The sequence below is a fragment of the Malaclemys terrapin genome, chromosome 2 (assembly GCF_027887155.1).
Source record: "Malaclemys terrapin pileata isolate rMalTer1 chromosome 2, rMalTer1.hap1, whole genome shotgun sequence".
Lineage (NCBI taxonomy): Eukaryota > Metazoa > Chordata > Testudines > Emydidae > Malaclemys > Malaclemys terrapin.
The window spans coordinates 3,242,704-3,266,720 of record NC_071506.1 but is presented as its reverse complement, the minus strand read 5'-3'; the positions used below and the strand labels follow the sequence as shown (position 1 = coordinate 3,266,720).

The 24,017-nt window shown below is 54.4% G+C and overlaps 1 protein-coding gene and 1 pseudogene across 1 annotated transcript in view; one reads left to right on the top strand and one right to left on the bottom strand.

The window, feature by feature from the left end:
- LOC128832903 (uncharacterized) overlaps nucleotides 1-24,017 on the top strand; it is a 125,661-nt gene that overhangs the window by 5,453 nt on the left and 96,191 nt on the right. Inside the window, exons 2-4 of the mRNA XM_054020606.1 lie at nucleotides 1,981-2,072; nucleotides 2,478-2,781; nucleotides 7,079-7,212. Coding sequence (XP_053876581.1) covers nucleotides 1,988-2,072; nucleotides 2,478-2,781; nucleotides 7,079-7,212 — 523 coding nt within the window. The 5' untranslated portion in view covers nucleotides 1,981-1,987. The remainder of the gene's footprint in view (nucleotides 1-1,980; nucleotides 2,073-2,477; nucleotides 2,782-7,078; nucleotides 7,213-24,017) is intronic.
- On the bottom strand, nucleotides 23,375-23,494 carry LOC128833232 (U2 spliceosomal RNA; annotated as a pseudogene).

Genomic DNA, 24,017 nt, shown 5'->3' with positions numbered 1-24,017 from the left:
CCAAATTTCCTGGTGCCCTACGCAGCTGCGTGCTTTGCGTATGGGTAGGGATGGCCCTGGATAGGCCATGCACTTTAGTGCCTCAGAAACTGAGCCTCTGGGCTCCAGCACTTCTGTTTCCCACTGTGAGCTCTGCCCAGCGAGTCCAACTGAGATAGACTCCGGGTCAGAGACTTTTGCCCTCTCCAGGGATCAGTGCAACTCAGCAAGTACTTGCAGTGACACCAGGCAGCATTTCAGCACAGAGCAGGCTTTACTAGTCAACTGGAGAATAGCATGGGGAAGTCCTTACGTTAGCAGAGAGAAGCAAAGGTGAACACATAGTCCTTGCTGGCCAAGTCAGGGCTCCCTTGAGCCATGCTGCTAAAGGAACCATCCTGGGATCCTCTCTCTGTCTCAGTTCCTTTGTGTCTCAGTCCCAGGTGAGGGCTCCTGATTCTCCCAAGACCAGGTCTGATCCTAGCCGCCTGCCACCTCCTGGTGCATTGTACTCTTCCTGCAGACTCAGGCTGAGTTCGGAAGTTCCACCTGCTGGAGGGCCCTGTGGATAGGTGCCAACTGTTCAGTCCTTGGGGGTCTCCATTGTCTTTCCAGATCCTCCATTGATCTGGGTGGGTTTCAGCCAGTCCCTCAACGACCCATTCACACCACCCCGGCCAGCTAGTGACCCAGCACCTCACATCTCCTGCTCTGCCCCAAGAGCAGCTTTTTAACCCTTTTGTGCCCACTGGGTAACAGTCCCTAGTCGAGTCAGTCACTGCCCCTCATCTCATTCCTAGAAATATTACAGACAATTCCCTCTTCGTCACTTCACGTACGACACTTGTTATTTACAAAAAAAAAACAAGGAAATTCCAGTCGGAAACTACCTTAGAGTTGCAGTTGGGAGAGCGTATCAGTAATGCAGGGTAAACCACATTACAGGGACGATGCTATTATCCGGAATCAAGCATCATAAACTCAGGAAATTCACAATTACGATTAAACTTAAAAGAAATCCAGATATGTTAAGGTCACCCACACAACTTTAACTTTGCCCTGTCATAACTTCCATACAGTTAAAACTCACTGCAATCTTGTGCGTGGGTTACATTTGAATAGTCTAGTATATGATTATTATACCTTTTTCCTGTTATTCTTTATTACAGAAATGTTCTTTGTCAGCAGACATCTTAATTCTTCCCTGCCGCGGCACCATGCAAACCCCACACCCTTATGATTAAGGCATTTTAGTGGGGAGGAACTCAGATAACATTAAACTGATTGGTTAAAGACACATTAGATTTTTTTTTCCTCCCGGGACAACTACCGGGTAGAGTTAAGGTTGTTTGGGTGCCTTAACTGTGTATTTTCACACCTCAACATGTTTGTATCTTTTTTATATTTAACCCTAGCTGTGAATTTCTTTGATTTTTAAGGTTTGTTTTTTGGATCATTACAACAGCTCTGTAATGTACTTTACCTAAATGACCGATATGTGCTCTCAACCTTAACTTGGGTACCCGTGATTCTACTAACAGGTGAATTTCCAGAGAAACTAGAAATAATTTGATAAAATTTCTCAATTCTAACTTTTAATGATTTTTGGCTGAGCTGTAACTGACCAAGCCATAATTAGATTGGCATACAAAGCCTGACTGATGGATGCATAAGGACCTATATTAAAGGATCTAGCCACCCTGGGACAGGTTCACTGGATAAAGCCACCTTTTGTCCCCAAAAGACCAGTGGAAACTAATCAGAAGACATTGTCATAAACACAGTAGGATGGTCTAGTGGGCAGAGGAGGGGAATAGACCAATGAACCATGGTTCTAGTCACAAGTCAGCCCCTTACTTGCTACAAGTTGCTAGCTCCCCGTGCCTCAGTTTCCCTCTCTAAAATGAGGACCATCCGGCGTGTGTGAGCTGCTCATCTGAAACTTGCTATGGATGTACTTTATTCTGATTAAAACATTCATGTGTTCTCCTATGCTGACAGTGCAAGGATGGAGTTTCTCTGGCGTCTGTTGATGATGATCGGGATCCTTGCAGGGACTGGGGTGTCTCAGGGCTGCACCCCACCACCAGGGGGTAAGAAGCTGGCACAATGTTCTTTTATTTTATACCCCATTCCCTTCTGCCCCAACCTTTGCCTTGTAAGACAGCAGAAACCCTGGGCTCCAGCTGGCAGGGACAGACGGGGGAGGCTCCATCTGAACATCATGCCCCATCCCTGCCTTGGGGAGCAGCTCCAGCTGGATATGGGACGAGAGGAGCTGAAAGCGGTTCTCTCTGGGCTGAGACCCCAGCACCGACCTGCTGTCACTCCCATCCCCTGGGGACATTACTCCCACTATGAACCTGGCTCTCATGCAGTGGCTGGTTTGTGTGTCACTGCCGGGAAGCGGCTCTGGCTCCATGTGGGACAAAGGGCATCTACAGCCCCCCCAGCGATGGGCATGTCCCACCTCCCCTCTTCTCGCCCTCTGATTCCAGCTCAGAACTTGGCGCTGGGGCGCCCGGCCACTCAGTCCTCCACGTACGTCGATAACGACGGGACTGCAAAAGCCGTGGCTGGAAAGGCCGTGGATGGAAAACGCGATGGGAAGTGGGTACAAGACTCCTGCAGCCACACCCAGCTCGACACAGAGCCGTGGTGGACCGTGGACTTGGGCAGTCGTCAGTCTGTCTCCGCGGTGATCGTGAAGAACAGGGAAGACGAATGCTGTGGGGAGAGAATCAGGGGGGCCCAGATCCGCGTGGGAGACTCCCTGGCCGACCATGGCAAGCAGAACCCCATGTGAGTTGCTTCTCCATTCTCTGGAGTGAGACGACTCCTCCCAGCTCAGACACGGGGGTGGGGTCTCATTGCCAGCTGAGGCCAGGGCGTGGTCTCTTAACCCAGGGGTGCAAGTAACTTAAAGGACTTACCCATACTCCAGAGTCCTTAGGAGGGGGGCGTGGTCTCTACCAGAAGAGGCGGGGCCTTTAAATTCCTGGGAGCTTTAAATCAGGATTTAAAGGGCCTGGGCCTGGGGCTGTGGTAGCAGCAGCTGGGAGCCCCGGGCCCTTTAAATCGTCCCCGGCGCCCTGCTGCCGGAGCCCAGAGGTAGCGATGGCGGGGCTCCAGTGCTATTTTAAGAGCCGGGGCGGTAGGGGCTGCCGCAGCCCCGGATCCTTTAAATTGCCGCCGGAGCCCCGCCGCCGCTACCCCAGGGCTCTGGGGAGGATTTAAAGGGCCCCGGGCGGTAGCTGCGGCAGGAGCCCCGGGCCCTTTAAATAGCCGCCCGAGTCCCGCCACCGGTTCCCCAGGGCTCCGGCAGCAGGGTTCTGGCGGTAATTTAAAGGGCCCGGGGCTCCAGCCGCTGCTGGGAGCCCCAGGCCCTTTAAATTGCCACCAGGAGAAGCCGATCCACCCCGGTATGGTGCACTGGCTCTTGCTGATACGCCGTACCGGGGCATACCAGCTTACTGTCACCTCTGTCTTAACCTGGGAGCTCCCTGAGGCTGCGGGTGCTGTGCCAGTGGTGGTCTGAGTTCCTGGATGGACGGGAACCGCATGTCACTGAGCACAGCGACCCCTGCAGGGCAATCCAGGGTAGAGTCAATCTCTCTCCAGGCCCCTGCATGTTCTCTCTGTCCTTATAGCTGCTCCTCGTGTAGAATCATCTTATCCAAGGCAACAGGAACTGATTTTCCTAGGATCCATCGATTTCTAAGGCCTGAAGGGACCTGCAGTATCACATCGGCCAGAACACCTCACGCAGTGATTCTGCACTGAGCCCACAATTTCTCTGTGAGCTGCAGTGTATCTTTTAGGGCTTGTCTACACTGGCACGTTTTGTGGGTGAAACCAATGTCGACAAGGAAAAATCGACAAAAACAAAGTTGCCAAAGTGTGTCTACATTTGCTCCCTCTGTCAACAGATCATATCCACATTCGGGGCACCATTGTCGACAGCGAGAGCAATGGACTGTGGGTATATATCCCATAGTGCCTGGCGACACCATCTGTCGCTAGGTGTTGTGGGAATGCAGAAACAGAGCGCGGCGCATCCTGGGACATGCAAAATGTACCGTCATGCACCGCTTTGTGTCCCAGCCCTCCAACGGTTTCTGGCTTCCTTTCGCGCCGTTTTTCCAACTGTCATTGTTTTGTAGTGCGCACCAGCATCTGCAGTGAGAGAAGATGGATCCCGCACTTCTCTCCTATGCGCTCTTAGCTGTCGTGAGGACATCGCGCATGGCAGCACAGTTACTCGCAGCGTTACTGACAGAGGATGAATTGCAGGCACCCGAGTGGGATACAGACAGCAGCCACTTCGCGGTGCTTTGTGCATTCACAGAGCAGCTGCATATGGTGGCCCGTCGCTTTTGGGCTAGGGAAACAAGCCCTGATGGCTGGAATGGCATTGTCATGCAGCTGTGGGATGAAGACCAGTGAGTACAGAACATTAGGATGTGTAAAGCAACGTTCCTGGAGCTACGTGCTGAGCTGTCCCCTGACCTGCGGTGCAAGGACACCAGATTGAGAGCTGCCCTTTCGGTAGAGAAGCGTGTTGCAATCGCTGTATGGAAGCTGGCGAATCCAGACTGGTACCGATCAGTCGCAAAACAATTTGGAGTAGGAAAGTCCACTGTTGGAGCTGTATTACTCCAAGTGTGCAGGGCAATAAATCGCATCTTACTGTGGAGGACCGTCACTCTGGGAAATGTGCATGAAATAGTGGACGGCTTTGCAGAAATGGGTTTCCCTAACTGTGGCGGGGCGATTGATGGCACACACATTCCAATTTTAGCGCCAGACCACCTTGCCTCAGAGTACATCAATAGGAAGGGGTACTTCCCCATGGTGTTGCAGGCGCTTGTGGATCACTGAGAGCGTTTCACGGAGCTCAGTGCAGGCTGGTCTCGAAAGGTGCATGATGCACAGAAAGCTGCAGGCGGGGACTTTCTTTCCAGACCACAAGATCACAGTGGGGGATGTGGAAATGCCCATAGTAATCGTGGGAGACCTGGCTTACCCCTTACAGCCCTGGCCAGGGCCGGCTCCAGGCACCAGCCGACCAAGCACGTGCTTGGGGCAGCACCTTGGGCCGGGGCGGCGCTCAGGTTTTTATTAATTTATTTATTGGGCGGGGGCTGGCATGGCGCGGTGCTGGAGAGGCGGGGGCTGGCGCTCGGAGGAGGGGCAGGGGTTGGCGCGGCGCGGCGCTGGGGGGGCGGGGGCTGGCGCTTGGAGGAGGGGCGGGGGCTTATGCGTCGTGGTGCTGGGGTCTCTCAGTCCCTCTCTGTGGGAAGGACCCGCCGCCGAATTGCCACCGAAGAATGAAGCGGCGGCGGTAGAGCTGCCACCGAAGTGCCGCCGATCGCGGCTTTATCTTTTTTTTCCCCACTTTGCCGCTTGGGGTGGCAAAACAGCTGAAGCCGGCCCTGTCCACGAGCACCCCAATCACGGTGAGTGTCGGGAGTGGGGGGGAGGCGTTTGTGCGTACGGACAAAATGGTCACGGCTTGCAGGGCAGCTTTGCAAGGAACGCATTCTAAAATTATCCCACATTTTTTCACGTTGTCACTGCTGGCTGACATCTCACTGCTGCGGGTAACCAGGGAAACCAGGGCACAACTACTGCATGCTTGCGGCTTTCACCCCGGTCTATATGCAGCTCACTATATGCCGCTTTGGTCCCAGCTCCAGCGGTTGCTAAATGGCAGGGGACAGTTTCCTACAATGAGGGAACTAACAAGGCTACAATCCCTTGGAATCGGCGGCAGAGGATTAACAAGTAACTCTTGGAAACTTTCCAGAGCCTCTCTCAGGAGGATTCCCTGCAGGTCTCGATGTCCGTCAACACCCTGCTTGGCCATGCAGATTAGCTACACAGGGCCATGTCCAGCTCACAGAGAACACTACCTGCCTCCCACTTTTCGATTCCCTACACAAGCCACAGCAACTTACCCAGCGTCTCATCTGTTTCCTGCTCCCCGTTGAGCACTTCTGGAGTGGAGAAAAGTTCCTGGTGGCCTGTCCCACTGGGCGACCCCGCTGGGAGCACCACATCCTCTTCTTCATCTAGAATTTCAGCCTCTGGGTTACCCCCTCTTTCTGCTGCCTCCGAAGTATCCATGGGGCTATCGGTGATGGAGGTGGGGTCACCACCGAGGATAGCATTCAGCTCCTTATAGAAGCGGCAGGTCTTAGATGCAGCACCAGAGCAATGGTTCGCCTCCCATGCCTTGTGGTTCACCTGCCTCAGCTCCTTTATCTTCTGCTGCGTGTCCCGATCAGAGCCCTTTTCACACAAGCCTCAAGAAATTTGCCCATATGTGTCCTGATTCCTACGGGTCACCCGCAGCTGTGACTGAACAGACTCCGCTCCCCATATACTGATCAGATCCAACAGCTCCACGGTGGTCCAAACGGGAGCGCGTTTGGTGCGATAGCCAGCCACGCTCACCTGGGAAGCCAGCAAGGAGGAAATGAGATTTAAAATTCCCGGGGCTTGCAAGGGGGAGGGGCGGGTTGGTTGCAGGACAGCAGAGTTCAAACCGCTGACCAGAGCGGCAGTATGGGAATTGTGGGACACTTTCTGGAGGCCAATAAAAAAAAAATGTGTGGTGTCTACACTGGCTGTTTGTTGACAATAAAGGGAGGGGAAAAGACAAAAGTATCTTGCAGGGGTGGAAGTTTTTTGTCGCCAAAACTGGGCGTTTTTTTTTGTTTTTTAAAGTCACATTGCAGTGTGTACGCTATCGCTGTTTTGTTACCAAAAGGTAGTTTTTGGTGACAAAACTTGCCAGTGTAGACGAGCCCTTAGACTGACGTCCGGTCTTGACATCAAGACTCCAAGGGAAGAAGAATCCACCATGTTCCTCGGTTATCTGCCCCCTCGGTTAATGACGCTGACTGATGAAATGTGAACCTTATTTCTAGTCGGAGTTGGGTTGTGACGGGAACAGGGACACCCCCCGTCTCTTACAGTCTGTCATTCACTCCGTGCTTTGGCCTCTGCAGGCTCAGAGTTAGAGGGTCGTCAGTCCTGCTGCCAATTCGCCTGTGCCCCCTAATCTCAGCCTCTTGCTCTTTGCTCTTTGCAGCTGCGGGACCATCACCGACACCGCACCAGGATCCCTCAGAACCATCTGCTGCAACGGGCTGGAGGGCCGCTACGTCACCGTCACCATCCCAGGCAGGGCGGAGTATCTCACCCTGTGTGAGGTCGAGGTCTACGGCACCCAGCCGGGGGATGAGTGCTAGGAAACGCGAGTGACACAGTCCATGGTGCGGGGAAGCACCTCACCCTGCACTGGGGGCGGGAGGGGGGAGGTTGGTGCAGAAATGAGCCACTGTCCCCTAATAAACTCCACTGGTCCCTTCCTGCGTCTCTCCTGTCGTTTGTCTCCATCCTGCGCCGTTCTGGCCATGTCCCCCTCCCCTTCCCTGCCCCTTCAGGCAACATGGTTCTGATCCCACACGAGCCAGAGGGGCCTCGGCTCCAAACCCCAGATGGGATTTGGGTTAATCCAGTTCTTCTGCTGCTGCTTCCAGCCCTTCCCTCCTCTGAACGCCCACTGCCCATTCCCCAGCCTGCTCCCCCCTCTGAGTACAACCCGCTCTCTGGCTCCCCTGCCCCTTCTCCCAACCTGGGGCTGAGGCACCTGTTCTCCCTTCCCCCTTCAACCCAACGCTCCTTCACAGCCCTCCTCCGAACTCCAGCTGCCCTGCTGTCACTGCTAGCCCTGGGCCATCAGCAGAGCGGGGCTGGCTTTGGCCTGTCCATCCACGAACTCTGCAGCTGCTTGGGCCCTTCTGGGACGCCTCTGACCCTGAGGAGCCCCAGGAGGGTGGAAGAGCAGAGCTGACAGCTGATATGGGGCCAGATTCCAGGCGGGTGCAATTGGGCACAACTCCACTGGTGGCACTGGGATTGCAGCCACTTATGCCAGGGCTGAATTTCACTCCTATATTGTGCACAGTGATCGTGAGCCAGGCAGCGGTAACAGAGCGGTGCCCAGCCCTGAGCCTGGGCCACGAGGTGACTATTAATGTGTGGAGGAGTACGGCCAAGTTCCCGTAGTAGCAGTTTGATGTACGTCTGCTGTCATCATCCTGGCATCCCCCCACAGCTCGGCCGAGGCCCCTCAGTCCTGCCCCCAGCCTCCTGCTATCCCACAGAGCCGTGTTTGCTGAGCAGACCCAGACATTCGGGGCACTTTGTACTGTGACTCTGCTGTGGGCAAATGGCCAAAGGGGACATTGACTTTCTATAGACTCATAGGCTTTAAGGTCAGAAGGGACCAGCATGAGCATCTAGTCTGACCTTCTGCACATCGCAGGCCACAGAACCTCACCCCCCCACTCCTGGAACAAACCCCTAACCTCTGGCTGAGCTACTGACGTCCTCACATCACACAGAGAATCCATTTACACTAGTTACACCTACAAGTGACCCGTGTCCCATGCTGCAGAAGAAGGTGAGAAATCCTCAGCGTCTCTGCCAATCTGACACGGGGGGAAATTCCTTCCCCACCCCCAATACAGTGATCAGTTAGACCCTGAGCATGTGGGCAAGACCCACCAGCCAGACACCTGGGAAAGAATTCTCTGTAGTAACTCAGAGCCCTCCCTGGCTAGCGTCCCATCACCGGCCATTGCAGATATTTGCTGCTGGCCGTCGCAGATCAGTTACGTGCCATTGCAGGCAGTCCCATCATACCACCCCCTCCATAAACTTACCAAGCTCAGTGTTGAAGCCAGTGACTTTACAGATTCATTAAAAATCCTTGCTATTGGGCCTGCAATTTCGTGTGCCAGGTACTTTAATATTCTTGGATGGAGATTATGCGGGTCCCCAATTTAGTCCCATTAAACTGTTTGAGTTTTAATTTCACCTCAGATGTGGAATTACTTCCCTCTCCCTCAGCTCCTCCATTACTCCTGACTCCCCAAAGCCTTTGCACTGCTTCCGAGGGGTGCGGGACATATATTTCTGTATTGTAGTTTAAATGAATTATTACTCAAAGTTCTGTATTAATATGCATAGTAAGGAATCTATTTGTCAAAAAATATTTCCTGTATCTTTTTTTGTTGTCTGTATTGTTACAGACATAGTTGCTAACAGATATTTTGAAATAAATTACCAAAATAATTGAAACCGTCATGATAATATTGTGTCATTTGGACCAATAAAATATGCAGAATTATGCAGAATTTTAAAATAATGTGCACAGAATTTTTAATATTTTGGTGCAGAATTCCCCCAGGAGTACCTGTAATGAAACACAAATTGTTTTCTTGCACCCAGTTTACCAAGCAGTCTAGAACACTCTGAATCAGTGACCTGTCCTCTTCATTATTTACCTCTCCCCCAATTTTTGTCATCTGCAAACTTCAGTCATGATCTTATGTTTTCTTCCTGGTCACTGATAAAAATGCTAAATAGCATTGGGCCAAGAACCAATGTTGAGGAACCCTGCTGGAAACAGAGCCACTCAATAACAATTCCCCACTTACAGTTACATTTTTTAGACTAATCAGCTGCTCCACTATCTTGCCCAGGATCGATGACAGGCCTATAATTACGCTGGTCATCCTGGTTACCATTTTAAAAAACTGGCTCAACTTTAGCTTTCTTCCAGTCTTCTGGAACTTCCCCAGTGCTCCAAGTCTTATGAAAATCAACACTAGCAATGCAGCGAGCTCCTCGGCCAGCTCTTTTAAAACTCTTGGGGGCAAGTTATCTGGATCTGCTGATTTAAAATGTCTGACTTTATTAGCTTCTGTTTAACATCCTCCAGAGATACTAGTGGAACAGAAAGAGTGTTATCGTCACCGTGTGAGAAGAGTGTATCATTTGTTTTTTCCCCCAAAATACAGACCAGGAATATTTATTGAAAACTTCTGCCTCTTCTTCATTATTATTTATAATTCTCCCATTTTCATCTAGTAATGGACCAATACCATTGTGAAGATTATTTTTGTTCCCAATACGGTATATATTCAAAACCCCTTATTGTCTTTAACACTGGTGGCCTTAGATTTCTCCTTGTATCCATAGGCTTCCATTAGCAATTTTCTACAATTCCTAACTTCTGATTTATATTCATTACTATCATTTCCCCTTTCTTCCATTTGTTCTATTTTTTTTTAATATATTATTATTTTTTTACAGCTGCCTTCACTTCCTCTCTAAACCAGGTTGGTTATTTAACCAGCATGGCCCTCTTCCTCCACTGTGGAATTGTGGCTTTTTGGACCCACAGTAGTAAGGTGTCCTTAAATGATTCCCAATTATTCAGATTTTTCTGATTAAATTTTCCCTCCCAGTTGATTCCATTCATAGTTGTTTTCAGCTTTGTGAAATTGGCCCTCGTGAAGAAGCACCAAGTATGTATATTACTGGTCTGGACTCTATTCTGTTTGCACATTTTAAATGTGATCAAGTCATGATCACTTGTACCTAAGTTACCACTGACTTTTAGTTCTGTGATCAGTTCCCTTCTGTTAGGACAATGCTAACCCTAACTACTGGCCTTAAAGTTTATAAGACAGGTGCCAGGGCTGTCAGCTCCTCCATTCATTTTGTGAATGGTGCCTAAGTACCAACTTCTTCCCCCCCGCAAAAAAAAACCCTATTTGGCATGTTTCAGTGAATTTCCTATTAGTGGAATAAATTAATTGCCCACCTCCAATTCTCAGAGCTGGAGCCAAAAGCAGTTTAGCACCATCTGGGATGTTCTAAGGTGTTTTCTGGACTCTGAGTTGGGAACAAACCCATAAAGCATCACTGAACAGTGAACAAACCTGAAACCACAAGAGACATTTCACTACTAGACTATGAAAGACAGCGACTCGTATCCCAGATGGCCACATCCCCTCTCCATGTAAACCCTACGGCCAGGAGCTCCTGAGGGGAAGAACTCTCTAGTCCCTCTGTTGCTGAAAAGTGGTGTCACAGAGATTCATTTGTAGAGGCAACTTACCCACAATTCTTCTAGTGGCTCTTGAGTGGTCACCATAACTATCTAGGAACTTGGATTTTGGGGTAGTGAGCCCCCCTCCCTGAGAGAGGCTCACAACGGGGGATGAACTGTTTACAAGGAGCTAGGAGTCTGCTGAAAAGTCCTATGTGCTCTTGTCTTCCCGTCTCTGGAGATTTTGCTGTGAGAGATAACAAAGAGTGAGGACTTTGTGTCAAGAAAGAACACAGAGGACAGCTGCTGCAGAGAAGTGGGTGGACTCTGGTGAGGCCCTTGCTACCCAGCCAGCATCTTAATAAAACTGAATCTTTAATAAAGCCGAATCACTAATCTGGGTTAGGTGGTGGCACCTCTGGACAAGCAGCTGCCTTGGGACTGGAGACAGAGCTGCAAACAGACATTTGGATGACTGCAACTCCCTGATGCGAACCATGAGCAGGGGTTGGTGGATAAGCGAGGTGGTGTGGCCAAGAGGGTATCACCTGGGAGACCTTCTCACGGGCACATGGGAAGGGAGTTAGATGTACGACTGCCAAAGGAGAGCAGGGCAGGCATTTTATTCTTTATTTGTGTATCTATCCTGTGACTGTTATTTCACGTTGGACTGTTCTCCTTCCCCTGATAAAGAGTTCCTTGTTTGCATCAATGACAATTAGCCAGGATGGACAGGGATGGTGTCCCTAGTCTCTGTTTGCCAGAAGCTGGGAATGGGTGACAGGGGATGGATCACTTGACGATAACCTGTCTGTTCATTCCCTCTGGGGCCCCTGGCACTGGCCACTGTTGGTAGACAGGATACTGGGTTAGATGGACCTTATGTTCTCTGCCGAGCACTGAGCATACTGCCAGAGCTAGCAGTCATTGATCCAACAAAAACATCATGTGCAACTGCTGCGGCTCCTGCCCAGTGACCTACTATCTGCAGTACCTCCAGAGGAGAAGAAAAGCCAAGTCATGCAAATGCTCTTTCTGCTGCCAATGGCAGCGAGTCTGGGGAGGACAATAGCAGGGCAGGGTGTGTCTTGGAATTAGACTGGGGGCTTCAGCAGTACCGGACCCCACACACATAACCCTGCTGCCAGTCTTAGTTGCCAAAACCTGAGCGAGGTAAGGAAAGCCCAGCTCCTGCTGCTCTCCCCAAGGGATTATGCCCTCTGATCACTTGCCAACCGCTCCAACAAAGCTAGAGAGCAGAGAGTCAGGCCCGCAAACAATTTCAGATCTCTTTGAAGAAGGGGAGGCTCAGACAATGCTCCTCTATAGGATAATTTAGAATTACCTGAGGAAGGCTTTCCAGGTTCACTGGAACCTTTGTCACTAGGACAGGACAAAGAGGGTGTCAATAGCTGAGTGGCTCTGAAGGACGCCATCACAAGCACTAGGCCAGAGAGCAATTGAACAAATACAGGCCCTGTCTACACTAAATGCATGTGACAGGGTCTTCCAACTGGTTAGCACTTCACTTACGATGAGCCAGGGGTCAGCAGTGAAGGAGCGGCACATATAGTCCACTGGTTTATGGTGGCTCTAGTAGGAATCCTAAGACATCATAAAAAGGTGTGTGTGTGTGGGAGGGAATTAGGTGAATGTGACTTGCCGGGATGACATTCTTAGCAGGCAGGAGGAAGTGAGTCCTGTAGCCAGAAGTTCCAGAGGGGAACGAGCTCTCTACTCCCTCTGTTGGTGAAAAGGGAAAAGTGCTGCCATATGGAGCTTCATTTGCATAGGCTACATACCCACAGTTCCACTAGTAACACTTGGGAAGTCACTGTAACTGCATTGAACTCGGATTTTGGGGGCTAGTGGGCTCTCAGAAATGCTTAGGGAGGGAGGGGAAAAGCTTATTTCCAAATAGGCAAGCTTTTGCTCAGGGCCTTTGTCTCTCTTCCCTGGAGACTCTGGGGCAAGAAACAACACAGACTGAAGACTTCCTGGGAAGAGATGATGCAATACACATGATAGGAGTAGGGAAGGGGGTGGACTTACCCTTGCTTAGAATCTTGAAGATGAGGTTAGACATCTTTCAAAAAGATTTGCTTCAATCCAACTTTTGGGTGAGATTCTATGGCCTGTGTGAGGGTGGGTAAGAACGGCCATACTGGGTCAGACCAAAGGTCCATCTATCCCAGTATCCTGTCTGCCAACAGTGGCCAATGCCAGGTGCCCCAGAGCGAGTGAACCTAACAGGTAATGATCAAGTGATCTCTCTCCTGCCATCCATCACAACCCTCTGACAAACAGAGGCTAGGGACACCAGTCCTTACCCATCCTGGCTAATAACCATTAATGGATTTAACCTCCATGAATTTATCCAGTTCTTTTTTAAACGCTGTTATAGTCCTAGCCTTCACAACCTCCTCAGGCAAGGAAAGGCCATTACATTTCACCCAAATACTGGGAATGATTTTGTTCAACATCTTTATAATTGATCTGGAAGATGGGATTAATTGCACCCTCAGCAAGTTCGCAGATGACACTAAACTGGGGGGAGAGGTAGATAAGCTGGAGGGTAGGGATAGGGTCCAGAGTGACCTAGACAAATTGGAGGATTGGGCCAAAAGAAATCTGACGAGGTTCAGGAAGGACAAGTGCCAAGTCCTGCACTTAGGACGGAAGAATCCCATGCACTGCTACAGGGTGGGGACCAACTGGCTAAGCGGCAGTTCTACAGAAAGGGACCAGGAGATTACAGTGGATGAGAAGCTGGATATGAGTCAGCAGTGTGCCCTTGTTGCCAAGAAGGCCAACAGCACATTGGTCTGTATTAGTAGGATCATTGCCAGTAGATCGAGGGAAATGATTATTCTGGTGAGGCCACACCTGGAGTATTGCATTGAGTTTTGATCCCTACACTACAGAAGGGATGTGGACAAATTGGAGAGAGTCCAGCGGAAGGCAAGAAAAATTATTAGGGGTCTGGAGCACATGACTTACGAGGAGAGGCTGAGGGAACTGGGCTTGTTTAGTCTGCAGAAGAGAAGAATGAGGGGATATTTGATAGCAGACTTCAACTACCTGAAGGCGGGTTCCAAAGAGGATGGATCTAGACTGTTCTCAGTGGTGGCAGATGACAGAACAAGGAGCAAGGGTCTCAAGTTGCAATGTGCGACGTCTAGGTTGGATATTAGGAAACATTATTTCACTCGGTGTGTGGTGAATGGGATACAATCATTCCTGGGTACAAAATATATTGGAAGGACAGAACAGGTCGTGCGGGGGGTGGGGGGGATGTTACACTATATATGAAAGAAAATGTAGACTCAAATGAAGTAAAAATCTTAAGTGAATCCACATGTTCCATAGAATCTCTATGGATAGAAATTTCATGCTCTAATAAGAATACAACATTAGGGATCTATTATCGACCACCTGACCAGGACAGTGATAGTGATGATGAAATTCTAAGGGAAATTAGAGAGGCTATCATAATTAAGAACCCAATAATAGTGGGGGATTTCAATTATCCCCATATTGACTGGGAACATGTCACCTCAGGACGAAATGCAGAGATAAAATTTCTCGATACTTTAAATGACTGCTTCTTGGAGCAGCTGGTACGGGAACCCACAAGGGGAGAGGCAACTCTAGATTTAGTCCTGAGTTGAGTGCAGGAGCTGGTCCAAGAGGTAACTATAACACGACCGCTTGGAAATAGTGACCATAATACAATAGCGTTCAACATCCCTGTGGTGGGAAGAACATCTCAACAGCCCAACACTGTGGCATTTAATTTCAAAAGGGGGAACTATGCAAAAATGAGGGGGTTAGTTAAACAGAAATTAAAAAGTACAGTGACCAAAATGAAATCCCTGCAAGCTGCATGGACACTTTTTAAAGACACCATAATAGAGACCCAACTTCAATGTATACCCCAAATTAAGAAACACAGTAAAAGAACTAAAAAAGAGCCACCGTGGCTTAACAACCATGTAAAAGAAGCAGTGAGAGATAAAAAGACTTCCTTTAAAAAGTGGAAGTCAAATCCTAGTGAGGCAAATAGAAAGGAGCATAAACACTGCCAAATTAAGTGCAAGAATGTAATAAGAAAAGCCGAAGAGGAGTTTGAAGAACGGCTAGCCAAAAACTCCAAAGGTAATAACAAAATGTTTTTGAAGTACATCAGAAGCAGGAAGCCTGCTAAACAACCAGTGGGGCCCCTTGATGATCGAGATACAAAAGGAGCGCTTAAAGACGATAAAGTCATTGCGGAGAAACTAAATGGATTCTTTGCTTCAGTCTTCACGGCTGAGGATGTTAGGGAGATTCCCAAACCTGAGTCAGCTTTTGTAGGTGGCAAATCTGAGGAACTATCACGGATTGAAGTGTCACGAGAGGAGGTTTTGGAATTAATTGATAAACTTAACATTAACAAGTCACCGGGACCAGATGGCATTCACCCAAGAGTTCTGAAAGACTCAAATGTGAAATTGCGAAACTGTAAACTATGGTTTGTAACCTGTCCTTTAAATCGGCTTCTGTACCCAAAGACTGGAAGATAGCTAATGTAACATTGTAGTGGGGTGGACTGTCCCACTCCCTGAGAGGGTGGGCTGCAGCAGGCCAGTGCACCTGCACAGACAGGGAGCCAATTAGAGAAGGGCTTATTGGGAGCCAATCAGGGTCCAGATTGGAGGCAGCCAATCAAGGCCAGGCTCAGCCCAATAAAAAGGCTGCTCAGGGAAAGAGCAGTCAGTCTGTCCCAGGCCTTCAACAGGGGAAGGTCTGTCTCCAGAGCTGGGAGACTAGCACTTGGACAGCACAATACTGGCCAGGCTCGGGGAGCAGAAGGGAGCTCTAGCCCATAGCCTGCCAGGCTGCAGGCCCTGAAGGAAAGGGCCTAACGGGTGCAAGGGGCCGTAGGGGAAATGGCCCAGGGAAATGGACAGACAGAGGGGAGAGAAGGAGGACAGCGAGGCTGCCTCCAGAGGGTCCCTGGGCTGGGTCCCAGAATAGAGGGCGGGCCTGGCTCCCCCTCTTTCCCCCTTGCAGTACACCCAGCCATCGGCCATTGGGAGCGGCCATCATGGACTACTCCAGATCCCTGACAAGAGGGATTAGAGTTTGGGGAGTGTGGTTGTACATGGTGGCTGGGGCGTAGAGAGACTGCTGATCAACCCCCCCTGGAAGGGGGTGTGGATGGACAAAGTGGCACTGCCGGAGGGCAGTGGTCGGGAAGAGGATGCCGCGAGTTGGGAGCAACACGGGTCCAGACGCCAACTGAGGGCGAGACGACGGACGGGACACCACCAGGAGGGGGCGCTCCACTGGACAGAGATAATTCCCAGAGACAACCAGCAGGAGGTGCCAGGTGGTGAGTCCCGACACCGTTACAAACGTCAATATTTAAAAAGGGCCCTAGAGGTGATCCCGGCAATTACAGACCTGTAAGTCTAACGTTGGTACCAGGCAAATTAGTTGAAACAATAGTAAAGAATAAAATTGTCAGACACATAGAAGAACATAAATTGTTGGGCAAAAGTCAACATGGTTTCTCTAAAGGGAAATCGTGTTGTACTAATCTATTAGAGTTCTTTGAAGGGATCAACAAACATGTGGACAAGGGGGATCCAGTGGACATAGTGTACTTAGATTTCCAGAAAGCCTTTGACAAGGTCCCTCACCAAAGGCTCGTACGTAAATTAAGTTGTCATGGGATAAAAGGGAAGGTCTTTTCATGGATTGAGAACTGGTTAAAAGACCGGGAACAAAGGGTAGGAATTAATGGTAAATTTTCAGAATGGAGAGGGGTAACTAGTGGTGTCCCCCAAGAGTCAGTCCTAGGACTGATCCTATTCAACTTATTCATAAATGATCCGGAGAAAGGGGTAAACAGTGAGGTGGCAAAGTTTGCAGATGAAAATTTTATTAGAGAATATTTAAAGAAATAAACGATACAGAAAATTTGAAGCGTTAGTCATTGGTCATTGGGGGTAACATGCAGAGTAAGGGGGTATGTTGGTGTTTTGGGGCTGGGCAGCACACATAGTATATACACACTGCAATGTCCCCAATGAGGGGTGGGTAACCGGTGGGCGGGGTCAGGAGACAGTCGATAAACGGTGAGGGTCCACCACCCATACAGGAGGCAGGGACAGTCATGGGTATAAGCAAGCGGGCTGGATAATGGGGATGGGGTGACCCTCACGTGGCGGGATTCAGCTAGGTTTGGTGGGTTTAGGGCTCAGGGGATAGGGTCCAGCAGGGGGTGTGTGTGGGTGCACGAGGTCTCCCCGGCTCACTCTTGGTATTGGCGGTGGCCGGTGATGTGCTCGGTGTAAATGTCCCGGGACCAACGGATAGCGTCCGAGACCATTAGGCGTCTCATGAGCCGCGCGTAATGACGGCCCACCCCACAGGTCCTCAGCACGCGTTCGTTACACGGGTCCCAGGCACCCAGGGCCCCAACGAGCAGAGCGTCGACGTGCACCTTGTAGCCCTTAGTCCGCAGGGTGTCAGCCAGGGGGGCGTATTTTTCGAGCTTGCGGGCTCGGGCTTCGCGGAAGGCCGGGGTCCTGTTCTCGAACGGAATCGCTACGTCGACCAAGATGATCTTTTTCCCCACCTCGTCCGTGACGACGATGTCCGGGCGCAGCGGGCTGTCAGTGCCAGGGACGGCGCGGTTGACGGTGATCTCTCCCAGACGCGGGTTGATGGCCTTCACTAGACGGTCCTGGACGGCGTTGTGGCGTAGCTGCCAGGCTCTGGCGTGGGGCTTGCAGCAGCACAGGACGTGGGGCAGGGTTTCGTTGACGTACCCGCACTTCCTGCAGCGTTTGTCCCGGTTCCCGTGGCGGATGGCACCGTTGAGCGGGACGCAATTCAGCCGGGCGCGGTGGATGAACCGCCAGTTGGCGAACCGGGTGAAGCTGCCTGTGGGGAGGAAGTGGTTGCTGGAGTCCCACTTGCTGGTTACTTCGAAGACTTTACCCTGGTCCGGCTTTTTCTTCAGGGCGTCCACGTAGAGCGCGTGGACGGCGGCCTTCAGGGATCTCTCCAGCACGCCTCTGGCTCCCGGGGTGACGACGATGTTGTCCTCCGTTCCGATCCGCGGTATCAGGACTCCCAGCTCCTGCCGTTCCTCGTTCCATTCCCAGCGGCAGCCCAGGCGCTTTCCCAGCCGGCGCGTGGCATTGCGGGCGCGGGTCCACAGCGAGGCGAAGTCTCCCCTGTCCCGGGCGAAGTCGCCGTCCAGGGAGCCGCTCAAGAAGGTGGCCACATCTCGGTCGGAGGGAGGTCTGCCGATTCGTTTCTCGGTGGCGGCGTGCAGGGCGGTCGTTGCAACGTTCTTTACTGTGGCGTCCGGGCAAGTCAGGAGGCGGAAGGCGTGTGTGAGGACCGCGATGTCGCAGAGGTCTCCCATACGGGGGACGCCGGCACCACCGTGCCTGTGCTTGATGTATACGAGTTCGTTGCTGGCTCTCCGGGGCAGGGACATCCAGTTTTTGACCAGTTTCCGGATGGCGCTGTCCGCCTTGTTGAGGGGCACCTTTGCCACGGTGGATCCCCTCAGGACGAAGGCGATGCGGGGGATCAGGAAGGTGTTGAGAGCGTTGATCTTCTGCCACGGCGCCAGCAGGGATGTGTCGATTTTGGCGGCGTCTTGCAGGATCTCCCCGATGGTGTCCTCGGGGGTCTGCCGGACGCGGAAGCCTGTCGGCGTGCCGAGGTGCTGGTACGCCTGCCCCTCCGCCAGGGGAACGACGGACTCGCCCTGGATGAGGAACTCCGTCATCAGTACCGAGTCCCTCTTGCTCCCGTCGACGTGGAGGGACGCACACTTCTTGGCATTGAAGCGGAGTCCCGCCCAGTCCGCGGCTCTCCCGATGGTGTCAAGCATGCCCTGGAGCCTCTCGGGGTCGTCCGCGATCAGGACCAGGTCATCCGCGTAGGCCAAGATGCTCACCCTCTCGCCATGTAGGTCGAAGCCGTCGGCGCCGTCAGAGATCGCCCGCAGGAGCGGCTCCATGGCGAGGTTAAAGACGATGGGGCTGAGGGGGCAACCCTGCTTCACGCCGCTGTGGATCGGTATCTCTGCGGTCTCCCCTTCTACCGATCGGATGGTGGTGCTGCAGCCCTCATATAGCTCCCGGATCAGGTGGAGGAAGGTCTCTGGCATCCCAAACTCCTGTAGAGTGTCGAAGATGTGATGGTGGGGGATGGACCCGAAGGCGTTGGCCAGGTCGAGCCACGCTATCGAGCACTGCCTCCGCGTTCTCCTGGTCGTCTGGATGACGGTCTGGAGAAGGAAGTTGTGCTCGTAGCACCCCTCCGACGGCATGAAGCCCTTCTGGGCAGCGCTGATGGCTCCCCCGGTCGTCGCCCACTCCGTGATCCTGGCTGCCAGGCAGCTGGCGTACAGTTTGTACATGGTGGAGCAGAGGGAGATGGGTCTCCAGTTGCTGGGGTCGTCCCGCTCGCCCTTCTTGGGAATCAGGACGGTCATGGCCTTCTTCCAGGAGGTGGGGGATCGGCCGAAGCGCTTGCACAAGTTAAAGATGTTGGAGAGCAGGAGGCAGCCGGGGTCCCGCTTCTTGAGGAGGCTGTAGGGGATGCTGTCTTTTCCGGGTGCAGTATTCTTGGTTCTGGAGAGCCTGGCCGTCACCTCTTTAGGGGTGAAGTCGGCCTCCAGGCCGTCCGCGTCGGGAATGCGGGGCAGGGGGCGGAGGCACTCCGGGCGCTGCGCGTCGTTCCTGGGCACGCCGCCGAACACTCCGAGGAAGTAGTTGTAGAGGCGCTCGGGCGGGATCGTGCAGTACGACGGGGGCCCGTCGAGGATCTCTCTCACGGCCTTGAGGCGGTTCGTACGGTACATCTTCTGGATCCTTGACGCGGCTGCCGGGTCGAAACGGCGGCCGGTGTTCCTCCTTCCAGCTCCCCTGGTGTTGTTGTCACGGTGTGGGGCGGGCCGTCTCGGGGCAGGCCGGGTGGTCTCCTGGTTCGGTGTCCTCTTGAAGGCAATCTCCGCGGACAGCTCGCGGGTGAGCCTGTCAACGAGCAGGTCAAATTCCGCGAAGGAGGCTGCCGCTTGGAGCTCCTCGATCCAGGCGGCCTGCCAAGGCGTGGCTGGCCTAGGCTCCGGCCGCCGGTCCTCGGGCTCCTCGGTCGGCGTGGGCAGCGAGTTTGTCGTGTGGTCGATGGGTTGTCCCACTTGTGGGTCGGGGGACTCCGCGGTTGGGTCCCGGGGCGTAGTCGCTGGTGGGGTAGGATCGCCACTGGTTGTTGGCGGAATCTGGACAGGGTCAAGGGGGGCGGGGGTGATGCCAGGTCTTCCGTGTGCGGCTGCTGTCTGGGGGGTTGTCGCGGAAGCGTGCCTGGGGCCTCTGGCAGCAGTAGTTTGCAGAGTGGGCTGGGGGGTGGACCCCGTTCCCTCGGTAGGCGGGGTTCGAGGTGCAGGTTGAGGGGTCGCATTGGCTCTTCCTGCGGTTGGCGCCCGTAGGGTGGCCTGGCGACCGGCGTCGGTTCCGCGGGGGGCAGGGGTTCGGGCGGCCACGCGTGGCGGGGCGCTGACCCTTCTTGGGATGGGGTTGCGCTGGTTGGGCGTCGGGAGTGCACTAAGACGCCTCAGCTCAGAGAGCTTACGGGCCACCTGGGTGGATGTGAAAGGTGTCCAGCTGGCAGGGGCTCGGTGAACGTTGCCTGCTGTGGGAGGTGCCGTCTCGGTGGTGGGGCCCTGGTCCAACGGCTCGGGGGTTGGAGTGGGTTTTAAGGTGGCGGTTGGCGGGGGTGCCCCGTTTCCACGCGGCGCGGGAGCAGCGGGCCGGGGCACAGGAGGGCGAGAGGCCGGGACCAGAGTTGTCGCTGAACGGGCTCTCTTGCAGCTGGCCTGGTGTGCCTTGCATCTCTTCTGAGTTTCAAAGGGCAGGCTGCAGAGGGCGCAGCTGAAGGTGGTGGATTTGCCATGGCACCTTTTCAAGTGCCTGGTGACTCCTCCGAGGAGGCGGAAACGCCGGGGCGGCGAGCAGATGGGGCAGGTGAGCGCATCAGCGGCAAGGGGGTATGTGAGGTAGATGGTGTCATCGTCACCCCCCTGCGGAGCGGGGGTCTCAGTGGTAGTAGAGGTTTCTCCAGCAAGGGTGTCCCGCTGGGGGTCGGGCGGGGACTGCTGGGGGCCAGGGGGTGTGACTGGTGCCCGCCGGGGGACAGGGGAGCCGTCTCGTGGCGGCTGGAGCAGCTGGGGAGCAGGGGGCGTGTCTGGGTACCGCAGGAGAACCGGGGAGGCATCTCGTGGTGGCTGGGGCGTGTGGCAGAGTTCCCTTGACAGCCGGGGGACGTGGGGTGGGGTGTTCAGCAGTTGCGACTGCTGTGGGGCGGTGTGGGGGTCTCCCGTTGGCTGGAGCAGCAGGAGCGTGGAGGATGTCCCCGGCGGTTGGGGTGGCAGGGGAGTGGTTGGGGGGTCCCCCGGTCGCTGGAGCAGCTGGTGGACAGCGGGGGAGTCGCTCTGCAGCTGGAGTGCCAGGTGATGGGGGGGCAGGTCTCCCAGGTTCCGCGGCAGTCGGCGGGCAGCGGGTCGGGGTCCTGTCCGCCGGGGCGCATCAGTGGGCTCCTCGGTCACTGCGAGCGGTGGCGGCTGGGGCGCAGGGTGGGAGGCCCCCTGCGGCTCGGGCGGTGGTGGCTGGGGCAGGTGGTGGGGATCCCCTGGCTGCATAGGCGGCAGCTGCGCGGGGCAGGAGACCCCCGGGGGCTCAGACAGCGGCGGCCGGGGCGGGTGGTGGGGATCCCCTGGCTGCATAGGCGGCAGCAGCGCGGAGCAGGAGATCCCCGGTGGCCAAGGCAGCGGTGACTGGGCCACGTGGCGGGGCTCCCCGAGCTGCCCGAGTAGTTGCAGCTGGGGAGCGGAGCAGGAGTCCCCTGGCGGTGGGACCAGCGGCGGCTGCGGGGTTCCGCGGGGCTCCCCGGGCTGCCCAGGCAGCGGCAGCCGGGGAGCGGGGCAGGAGTCTCCGGGCGGCAGCCGGGGCACGTGGCGGGAGTCCCCGAGCGGCGGCGGCGGGGGTGCGCCGCGGGTCTCCCCGGGCTGCTCCGGTAGTGGCAGCCGGGGAACGGGGCAGGAGTTCCCGGGCGGCGGAGGCGCGCCGCGGGGCTCCCCGGGCCGTGTAGGCAGCGGGCCGGAGTCCCCGGGCGGCGGCGGCGGAGGCGCGCCGCGGGACTCCCCGGGCTGCTCAAGCAGCGGCAGCCGGTGAGCGGGGCAGGAGTCCCCGGGCGGCGGCGGCGGAGGCGCGCCGCGGGGCTCCCCGAGCTGCTCCGGCAGCGGGAGCCGGGGAGCGGGGCAGGAGTCCCCGAGCGGCGGCGGCGGAGGCGCGCCGCGGGGCTCCCCGGACTGCTCCGGCAGCGGCAGCCGGGGATCGGGGCAGGGGTCCCCGTGCGTCGGCGGCGGAGGCGCGCCGCGGGGCTCCCCGGGCTGCTCCGGTAGTGGCAGCCGGGGAACGGGGCAGGAGTCCCCGGGCGGCGGAGGCGCGCCGCGGGGCTCCCCGGGCTGCCCAGGCAGAGGTGGCCAGGGCGTGGGGCAGGAGTCCCCCACCGGTGGCTGGGGTAGGGGCAGCTGGAGCACGTGGCCCGGCTCCCCAAGGTGGACACGCGGCAGGGGCTGGGGCTCGAGGCAGGGATCCCCCGGCAGCCGGAGCAGCAGCGGCTGGGGCGCGTGGCGGGGGTCCCCGGGCTGCGCCAGGGGGGGCGGCCAGGGCGTGGGGCATGGGTCCCCCGGTGGCAGGGGCAGCCGCTTTGGGGAGGGGGGGCAACCCCCCGGCGGCATGGGTGGTGGGGGAGCCGCGGGAGAGTCCCCTGGAGGGAGTAGGTGCTGGGGCTCAGTGGAAAGGATACCTGGCCCCAGGGGTAGCAGATGGCCAGCGGGGCTCCTCTCCGGTAGCTGGGACGCGTGGGGACGGACTCCTGGCGGCAGCAGCAGCTGGGCGGCAGTGGATGTCTGGGGTAGCAGGGGCGTGGGGAGGCAGTCTCTCCGCGGCTGCGGCTCTTCCCGCGGCAGGAGCGAGGTGGAGCAGACTCCCGGTGGTTGCAGCTGCTGGCGGTCGGCTGCAGGTTCGTCCAGCGGCTGGAGCACTGCAGGGCGGCCTCCCGGCGGCTGGGGACCGGGGTCTACCTTCCTCCTCTCGGTGGTGTTCCTGCAGGCTGGTCTTCGGATGGAAGAGCTTTCTGCAGCAGCATCTTGGGGGCGATTCTCCTTGTCTTCGCACTTCCCTCTGGATCTGCTGGTTTGCCATGGCTCTGAGACACCGAGAGACTTCTTTCGGGTAGTGAGCTGAGAAGATCTCCGGGGAGGACCAGGCGTAACAGCCGGGAGCCTGTGTCGAGCAACAGGCTGTGCTAGGACAGTGGTCAGAGCTTTAGGTTGCGTGTTAGAGGTTGCAGGATGCATCCCAGAGCACCATGAGCTCGTCAGGATAGCTGATACAGTGTATCAGTAGTGATTCAGATTAAACTGATATAGATCTAGGTAGTAGCTTATCAGATGCAATTAATAAAGATTAAACTGATAAGAACAGATACTACACTTGATCTTAGCTCATAGAGCCGAGAAGATACTAAACTGCTCAAGATAGTTAAGACCAAAGCAGACTGTGAAAAACTTCAACAAGATCTCACAAAACTAAGTGATTGGGCAACAAAATGGCAAATGAAATTTAATGTGGATAAATGTAAAGTAATGCACATTGGAAAAAATAACCCCAACTATACATACAATATGATGGGGGCTAATTTAGCTACAACAAATCAGGAAAAAGATCTTGGAGTCATTGTGGATAGTTCTCTGAAAACGTCCACGCAGTGTGCAGAGGCGGCCAAAAAAGCAAACAGGATGTTAGGAATCATTAAAAAGGGAACAGAGAATAAGACGGAGAATATCTTATTGCCCTTATATAAATCGATGGTACGCCCACATCTTGAATACTGTGTACAGATGTGGTCTCCTCATCTCAAAAAAGATATACTGGCATTAGAAAAGGTTCAGAGAAGGGCAACTAAAATGATTAGGGGTTTGGAACGGGTCCCATATGAGGAGAGATGAAAGAGGCTAGGACTCTTCAGTTTGGAAAAGAGGAGACTA